General features: G+C 34.9%; 2 protein-coding genes across 3 annotated transcripts in view; both read left to right on the top strand.

The window, feature by feature from the left end:
- The window catches only part of SPATA22 (spermatogenesis associated 22), a 15,204-nt gene that overhangs the window by 2,008 nt on the left and 3,391 nt on the right, over positions 1–9,805 (top strand). For both annotated transcript variants that reach the window (XM_010847486.1, XM_010847487.1), the window contains 5 exons: positions 2,818–2,878; positions 3,011–3,106; positions 4,515–4,857; positions 5,861–5,990; positions 8,405–8,502. In XM_010847486.1, the coding sequence (XP_010845788.1) occupies positions 2,818–2,878; positions 3,011–3,106; positions 4,515–4,857; positions 5,861–5,990; positions 8,405–8,502 (728 nt within the window). The remainder of the gene's footprint in view (positions 1–2,817; positions 2,879–3,010; positions 3,107–4,514; positions 4,858–5,860; positions 5,991–8,404; positions 8,503–9,805) is intronic.
- The window catches only part of LOC104994024 (olfactory receptor-like protein DTMT), a 13,830-nt gene continuing 12,442 nt past the window's right edge, over positions 8,418–9,805 (top strand). Inside the window, exon 1 of the mRNA XM_010847485.1 lies at positions 8,418–8,502. The gene's annotated coding sequence lies outside the window, so the exon portion shown is untranslated. The remainder of the gene's footprint in view (positions 8,503–9,805) is intronic.

Raw genomic sequence — 9,805 nt, forward strand, 5'->3', positions numbered from 1 at the left:
TTTTTTAACTAATTTTAATTGGAGGCTAATTACTTTACAATATTGTAGTGGTTTTTGCCATACATTGACATGAATCAGCCACGTACATGTGTTCCCCATCCTGAACCCCGCTCACACCTCCCTCCCCATCCCATCCCTCAGGGTCATCCAGTGCACCAGCCCTGAGCACCCATCCTGTGTCATGCATCAAACCTGGACTGGTGATCTATTTCACATATGGTAGTATACATGTTTCAATGCTATTCTCTCAAATCATCCCACCCCCACCTCCCACATAGTCCAAAAGTCTGTTATTTACATCTGTGTCTCTTTAGCTGTCTCGCATATAGGTTCATTGTTACCATCTTTCTAGATTCCATATATATGTGTTAATATACTGTGTTGGTGTTTTTCTTTCTGACTTCACTCTGTATAATAGGCTCCAGTTTCATCCACCTTATTAGAACTGATTCAAATGTATTCTTTCTGATAGCCAAGTAATATTCCATTGTGTATATGTACCACAGCTTTCTTATCCATTCATCTGCCAACGGACATCTAGGTTGCTTCCATGTCCTGGCTGTTGTAAACAGTGCTGCAATGAACATTGAGCTACACGTGTCTCTTTCATTTCTGGTTTCCTCGGTGTGTATGACCAGCAGTGGGATTGCTGGGTCATATGGCAGTTCTGTTTCCAGTTTTTTAAGGAATCTTCACACTGTTCTCCTTAGTGGCTGTACTAGTTTGCATTCCTACCAACAGTGTAAGAGGGTTCCCTTTTCTCCACACCCTCTCCAGCATTTATTGTTTGTAGACTTTTGGATAGCAGCCATTCTGACCAGCATGAGATGGTACCTCATTGTGGTTATGATTTGCATTTCTCTGATAATGAGTGATGTTGAGCATTTTTTCATGTGTTTGTTAGCCATCTGTATGTCTTCTTTGGAGAAATGTCTGTTTAGTTCTTTGGCCCATTTTTTGATTGGGTCGTTTATTTTTCTGTAATTGAGCTGCAGGAGCTGCTTGTATATTTTTGAGATTAATTCTTTGTCAGTTGCTTCATTTGCTATTGTTTTCTCCCATTCTGAAGGCTGTCTTTTTACCTTGCTTATAGTTCATTGTGCAAAAGCTTTTAAGTTTAATTAGATCCCATTTTGGAGAAGGCAATGGCACCCCACTCCAGTACTCTTGCCTGGAAAATCCCATGGACGGAGGAGCCTGGTAGGCTGCAGTCCATGGGGTGGCTAAGAGTCGGACACGGCTTCACTTTCACTTTCACTTTTCACTTTCATGCATTGGAGAAGGAAATGGCAACCCACTCCAGTGTTCTTGCCTGGAGAATCCCAGGGACGGGGGAGCCTGGTGGGCTGTCATCTCTGGGGTCGCACAGAGTCGGACATGACTGAAGTGACTTAGCAGCAGCAGATCCCATTTGTTTATTTTTGCTTTTATTTCTATTACTCTGGGAGGTGGATCATAGAGGATCTTGCTGTGACTTATGTCAGAGAGTGTTTTGCCTATGTTTTCCTCTAGGAGTTTTATAGTTTCTGGTCTTACATTTAGATCTTTAATCCACTTTGAGTTTATTTTTGTGTATGGTGTTAGAGTGTTCTAGTTTCATTCTTTAATTTAACCTTATGGTTAGGCCTCTCATCTCTGAAATAATTAGCTGTGGTGGTTTGTCCTGGGAGATCTTAATGTTTACTTACTTTTTACTTCTGTTTGGAAGAAGGCATGGACAGTCAGATATTCTGAAATATACTTGGTACCTGCTGGTTATATACATTTACATTTTGCGGCAGCACATTTAAAATGCTTTAACAGGATTTTCTGCAACTAGAATTTAAAAATCCTTTAATATATATATGTCAGTACTTATTAATTTCATCCAGTGTGCAACAGTAGACCTTAATCTAATTTTAAATCTATAGTTATTTTGTTTTCTTCCACATTTGAGGAATTGAAAGTATGAATTTCATATTATTCTCATTTTTATAGATAAAAGGTTAAAAAATTCTTGTGGATATGTGAAAGTGGGCATTTATCTGGTAATCTGCTGCTATTTAAAAAAATTCTCCTCTATTTAAAATATTTTATAAGTAGCATGAATGACAGATGATCTTGAAAAATAACCATTTGAGTTGCTCCATAGGTAAATGTACATAATCCTGAAGTACTGAACTTTTCAAGCTCTGACCAGGATTACTATCTGTCAGAGATACAACAAAATATCTTATCATGGGTAAGAGAGAGGACTAGATCAATGTTTTTCAATTTTTCTTCTTGATCCATTAGTAGTTTAGGAAATAACCAATCTTTAAAAAAAATAAATAGAATGGAATAGAGTAAAATGGAAAATGTCAGAGTGTATATACATAGTAAATAAGAAAAAGAATAGATGGTAAATTTGCTATATTCTCTCTCAAATACACACAGGCACTCACATACACACACACACACACACACACATGCTATGTGTGTATATTTTCTGGGTTTTGATGTATTTCTTGCTGTTGGGTTGGGATTAAGAAACACTGATTACACTGAAATTTATGTTACAAAGTGTAAGATACTTTACTAGGATTGACTGTGGAAGATATACAGATTAAATACCTTGCTTGGAATACAGTGGGAAAGGGAGATATCTAAAAAAATTAGTAAGACACACTGTGACTAATTCCACAACAAAGTACTTTTAAAGAACATGTCCACATATTCAAGTTTTTTTCTCCTTCAGGCTTTCAGTTGCCTCCCCCACATACTAATTAAATATGAAACAATTATTTCCCCCAAACACTACCTAACTTACCCTTACCTGTGTTACTTATATCTTTTGAGATTGGGCCTGGGAAGCTGTGAATCCGGAGTTGCCTCCTTTAACAAAAACAGTGAACACGGGGTATGTGAAAAAAATGTGTACCAATAAATGCATGTGTCTGTTACTGATTGATGTTAGTCTTCTGTGTATATTTTATATTTCTCAATTGGGGAACAAATTATTAGTAGTTAATAAGATATGTTTCCTTGAAAGGCAAATACCACATTCAGTTTCTAATTCCCTGAGAAGTCAAGATTCTCTATCTAAACCTATTCAATCAAATGCTGGGAGCAGCAAGAGTGATTGGAGGTGAGTCTACTTAAGATTTTTCTTATTCTGTTTCTTCTTCTCCATCCCATCTCCTCCTTTACTCCCTTCTCTCCTCCTCTATCTTTTCTTCCTTTCTTAAACAGAATTGACATTTAGGAAATTTCTATACTTAATAACTAACTATAGTGATACTAGCTATGTTTTATGAAAGAAGAGAACATGCCATATAAAACTTTAAAAATAGGCAAATTTGGCATTGATTATATTTCCAAAGAATACTTCATGTTATAATGAAATTTCTTTAAATATTTATCACCATGAATTTATGATTTTGTCATTAATGTCTAATTGACAATAGGTAAAGAGTCAAGACTAACTGTATCTAAATGTTGGATATATTTAGAAATGGAGAACCAAATAGAATGCTCAATCTTACCTTAGTAAGATAGTCAGCTTCAAGGTAAATAGGATGGAATTAAGAAAGAAAGATGGAGCACAAAATGCATAAGCATCTGTTAAGATGGTGAGGGCCCTTGTCAAAGGTATCCAAGTTTAATGTCTAAATAATGTGAAAAAATGAATAGATAGAAAAAGGACATGGATTGTTTTTTAGATTGGACTTTAGTATTCTTGGTTAAGTGGTAACTACTGAAATCGTTTTGGATTATTTTCCTTAACAAGGTTGGGTTGCATTGTTTGCCCTCTTGTAGTACTTGTGGTATTTTTAGGAAAATTACTCAGAAATAGATATTTGTGACTTAGGTTAGTTTTTTCCCTGTGGAACTTTTACCTAGCCTGCTCTGAAATTATACTTTTAATTTTAGCCTCATTAGCATCACGTTCTGATTGGCAGATACAACTCACTTAAGTTAATGTAGCTAGTAAAATGCTGAAATAAATTCATAAGTAAGACTTCTAAGCTATTAAGTAAAAGTACAAAATTTCTAATCAGACAGCAATCCACCCTGCCTATGTCTATTTTCTTTGTGATTTAAAATCACTGACAAGCCATAGTTTAACTTTTGAAAAATTTATTTTGTAGAAAATTTAAAAATTACAAAAAAGGAAGCAAACGTACTCAAAATCTTACTGCACTGAAAAAAAAATCTTTCTACTTACATATTCTTGTATAGTTTAAAAATAAATTCTTTGGCACTTGACTTTGAGTTGGGTTCTCTGGGTTTTGGATTGTCAGTAACTTGTTATGTGACTTCGGCAAGTTACTTCCTCCTTAAGATTCTGTTTGCTCACCTGAAAAGAGAGGCTTAATATATTTTAGGGTTGCTGTGATGATGTGTTTAGAATATCTAACTGGTCAGTAGTTGCAAAGTAGTTACAAAGTAGTACAAATTACCATATAAATGCAAATTAAATAATAATTTTCTTTTAGTTAAGAAAAAGTATATAGAAACAAAACTGATACCAATTTTTAAAAATACTATTACAGCTACAGAGATGGCAACAAAAATACCAGTTTAAAAACTTGGGATAAAAATGATTTTAGGCCTCAGTGCAAAAGAAGAAATCTAATGACAAATAATGGAATAAATTCAGGTCCAATTAATTTGGGAGCTCAACAGCAGAAACAATTAAGAGTATCTGAATCTACTAACTTACCTAACCAAAGAGAAAGTGAAGCACTCAGACAAACAAAGTCATCAGAAATACCTGGCTCCACAATGAGAAGTCTAGACAAAAACAGCACATTGCAGGCATTTAAGCCCAATTTTCAACAAAATCAATTTAAGAAAAAAATGTTGGATGGTTTTCAAGAAGTAAACACCCTCAAGGTAAACTTGTCAATATTACTTGCATTTTTGTATTTCAATTAAAAAATGTGAGATAAATATTTAGAAAGTTACAGAGATAAGAGCATTTGAAATCACTCCCATGTCATACATTACTGGATTAGCACAAATAGCCAGTTCTACTGGAGTAGATGATGTTTTTATCCAGTATATTTTCTTAAAGGTTGTGAATGGCTGCTCTATAAATAAATGTAATTTTGTTGTGCCCATGAGAGGATGTGAGCTCAGGGTCTTCCTACTCCACAATCTTGGCCATCCTGCTCTTAATTGATTTTTTAAAATGCCAAAACATTCCTATCTCAAGGCCTTTACACTGACTATTCCCTTATTCCTCTGTCAACAGCCTATTTAAAATAATAATCCCTGTCTCTTGTTATCCTTTTATCCTGTTTTTTAAAAATGCACAGAATATATCAATTTCTGACATTCTATTATATCTTTATTAATCTTCTGAATCCCCTATTAGACTGTAAAATCTGTGAAGGTAGATAGGTTGTCTATCTTCAGTATTGTTTGCTCATTAGCTATGTCTGGCACATGGTAGGTGCCAATAATTGCTTTTGGAATGAATGAATAAACGTGTCTGGATTCCCTCAGTGTGAGCACATTAGGGAGAGAAATTGTATTTGACTTACCTGTGTTTGTCACAGAATTGGCACAAGATACTTTAAAAATATTTAAAGAATCAACAAATGAATGAGTAAATGAATGCTCATGTAAAATAAGAGGTAAAAAGAAAAAATCTTCTTAATTATCTCCAAATGTATTCTAGTTTCTTCTCCTTTATAAAGTACTAATGATGCTTTTAATTTAGGGGAGTAACTGTACTAAAATCTTCAGTAGTTCTGTTTTACATATTTTACATAGTATATTAACATATTTTGCACTTTTGCCTGTTATATGGACCTAGAATCTTTACATAGAAAGTGAATGAATATGATGAAAAAAATGACAGGTTTTTCTACTGCTGTGTTTTTTTCAGAAGGAAGCCTCATCATATCAGTTAAAGCTTAGGGAAAAAGATAATTCTTTAAGAATTATATCTGCAGTTATTGAAAGCATGAAGTACTGGCGTGAACATGTACAGAAAACTGTACTTCTTTTTGAAATATTAGGTAGGTGTACTACTTCAAAAATACTTCAGTTATATCATTTGGACAATCATTTTGAATGATTACTAGGAATACCTAGGGGTTCTTAAAGAAAAATAAAACTTTACAAAAGGAGATGATGGTTTTTTAGGATTTTCTTCAGTTCTGGTGTCTTCATTGATTTGTGTGACTTAAGATGAACTTGGTTATTCATGCTAGTATTATTCTAATTTGTAATGTTAAAACTGGAAAGAGTCTTACAAGTAATCTAGCTCAACCCTTGAAGTAGGTGAGGAAATGAGGCAAATAATTAAAATAGACTTGACTAAAAATTACTAAGTTAGCAGCAAAAATAAATGTAGGGACCAAGTCTCCTTATTCTCAAAGTATTCTTTCTACTGTATTACCCTAAATCCAGTAGCAATTTCTGTGTAAGTTAAATTATAAATTACATATCCTAAAAGAACATTTGCGAAGAATCCTTGATTGATATGAGTAAACACCCAACAATTAACTTATCCCTACAGTTTTCTGAATTAATATTCAAAAGGGAGGGAGAGTTTTATAGAATGTTTCTGGAATTTAATTTTACTTAGAATAAAGAGATAAACAATAAGTAGAGATTCAAAACATTTCTTTCCATAGTTTAAATAAAATATTCAATTTAATTTAAATTATGAAATATTTTAAGCATACAGAAAAGTACAGAGACTATAATAAATATCCACATATCTTATCTTATAGATATGTTTGAACACCCCATCTGTTTTTATTCTTCTCTAGATACAGTCACTATGGTATCTTGCCTTTCCATGCTTTTATAATTTTGCTCTGTACATCTGATTTCATAAATTTATATGTATTTATTTACTGTTTTTGTGTGTTTTAAACTGTAGAGTTTACATTTTCATCTGGCATTATGTTTTTGAGATTTAACCATCTTTCTGTCCTGTCACAGTGTTAGCTTCATTCTGAGGCTCCAGTTATGGTCTTTCCAGCAGCTTCTGACTCTTCCCTTATGATATTAAGAGGATTATCAAAGTTCTCTATACCATACATTCTTCTTTACACCACATCATCACATTCTTTGATAGTTTCTTCTGGTTGCTCTTTTCCAGAAACTAGCAAATGACCCTTTGCATATCAACGTTTCTGACTGGGCAGCAAGACTCTCACTGTCACTCTGAACTCTGTAGCTGGGGAAGGGGATACCCAGACTGGCTTACATTAGTCTCAGGTCACTCCTGGGTCTGGAGGTGGGGACACATCTAATCCAAATCATATAGCTAAGAATGGCATAGGGGAAATTTCCTAAAGGAAAATCTGGGTATTACTAGGGGAAGTGGAGATTGACCTCAAAACAACAAGTGTTTAGTATCAGTACCCAATAGATGGCTATTAAAGGAATGAATAGTGGTCTCACTTGATAGTGACTAGGAAATGGCAGCCCACTCCAGTACTCTTGCCTGGAGAATCCCATGGATGGAGGAGCCTGGTGGGCTACAGTCCATGGGGTTGCAAAGAGTCGGACATGACTGAGCGACTTCACTCACTCACTCTTAAGATTAAGCTTGAATTATCATTTGAATTTTATAAATGAAACAAATTTGAAAGAGGTTTAGGTTTTTTCAGTTTAGTAAGTTGAAGAGCTGAGACTCAATTGCATGCCTTCTGATTCTAATTCATTGTTTTTTCTTCATTAAATCATGATGTTTATTATATGTGTGTATTTAATATGTGGACTTCCCTGGTGACTCAGACAGTAAAGAATCTGCCTGCAGTGCAGGAGACCTGGGTTCAATCCTTGGATCGGAAATATCCCCTGGAGAAGGAAATGGCAATCCACTCCAGTATTCTTGCCTGGAGAATTCTATGGACAGAGGAGCCTGGCAGGCTACAGTCTGTGGGGTCTCAAAGAGTTGGACGTGACTGAGCAACTAACACACACACTGTATGTGTGTTAAGTAGTATGTAGTAGATTAGTCTGAGGATGTATCCACTGCATCAAACACATTCACAAAACTTCAGGGATTTCCTGGTGGTCCAGTGGTTAAGACACCGTTCTTCCGCTGTATAGGCACAGGTTTGATCCCTGGTCAAGAAACTAGGATCCCGCATGCTACACAGCGTGGCCAAAAAACTAGAAATATAAAAACACACAGAAACAACAAAGGAGAAAATTTCAGATGGCCAATTATTGTCAGTTATATTTTTGTTATATAGTCAGTTCCCGAGTTGGAGAGAGTCAGAAATTTTGTTTTCCTTAGAATAAAATGGTTTCAGAATATCTTTCCCTTTTAAAATGTTTTCTTATTATTGTATAAATAAAACTATGAGAGATTGGTATGGGAATGGTTAAATATCAACTTCTCTTTGTTAAATTTTATTTGTGTTTTACCAGCACTAATTTTTCCCCCCTCTATTTCAATGTTGCTTAGCTGTTCTCGACTCAGCTGTTAGACCTGGCCCGTACTGTTCAAAGACTTTTCTTATGAGAGATGGGAAACATACTCTGCCATGTGTATTTTATGAAATAGTGAGTATTTGTTTTAAGTATTCTTTGCAAAGCCTATGCCAACAAAACTTAGAAATGCAGGCTATAATTTCACTGTAGTAGAAATTCTGTTAACTAGTAGTGCTTTTGACATTTTGTTTGGTTCAATTCTGATGTTAAAATTGCTTATTTGCTCAACTGATATGGAGAGCTTACTATGTTATAGGGGCTATGCTAGATGCAGGGGTGCAAAGTGGAATATAAGTGGTAAATGGCCCTTTCTCTCAGAGTTTATAATCTCAGGTAGAGAGACAGACACATAAATATTACACTTACATAATAAGTGGTATGACAGAGATGTGTGCATGGTTCTATAGAAGTAGATAGGGAGGATAGGTGAGATCAGCAAAAGCTTTTTGAAGAATGTAGTAACCTATTTGACCTTAGATATATAAGGTCTAATAAATTAAGCCAAAGTGTTGGAAAGTAGGGGAAGAAGTGAGAGGAATGCATTCTAAACTGAGGGAGCAGCTCTTGTAAAGACATGAAGCACTGACAAAGCCTAGATTGTTCAGGAAACTGCAAACAGTTTACAATTACCAGGGTTTACGGTTAGTAAGTGACAGGGTAAGTTAAGGGTAGTCGTTCTGGGGGAAGACAGAAACAGTGGGCTGGGATGTAGGGAAGAGGCTTGGTAACAAAGGAGAATGGAAACCTTATACGACTTACATACTTTGTAAAGGAGTTTGGTATTAGATCTGAAATTGAGCTTAATTCTGAAATCTCACTTGGATTCCAGTTTGTACCCCACCATTCACTAGCTTTATGACCTTGAGTGAGTTGGTTACACTTCCTGTGCATCAGTTTTCTAATCAGTAAATTGAGACTAATTCCCACTTTGAAAGGTTGTTTTGGATATTAGGTTATAGAATATATGAATGCATAGCATCTAACACATAGCAGATGACAAGAAATAGTAATTGAATGTTATTTTTAGAATATCTTTGATGCTCATTATTTTTCTCTAGTCTAAAAAGATTTTTGTTAAAGCATATCATATACAGAAAAGCTGTACAATTCTATCAAGTTACCACAGAAGTGAACATAACCAAAGTTAAGAAATAGAACATTGCTTTCACCCTATGTTTCCTTGTGCCTGTTCTCATTCACTACCTCTGTTCTTTTTTTTTTTTTTTTTTTTTTTTTTTTAATTTTTAAACTTTACATAATTGTATTAGTTTTGCCAAATATCAAAATGAATCCATCACAGGTATACATGTGCTCCCCATCCTGAACCCTCCTCCCTCATCCCTCCCCATACCATCCCTCTGGGTCATCCCAGCGC

This window comes from Bison bison, unplaced genomic scaffold, assembly GCF_000754665.1.
Source record: "Bison bison bison isolate TAMUID 2011002044 unplaced genomic scaffold, Bison_UMD1.0 scf7180017864249, whole genome shotgun sequence".
NCBI lineage: Eukaryota > Metazoa > Chordata > Mammalia > Artiodactyla > Bovidae > Bison > Bison bison.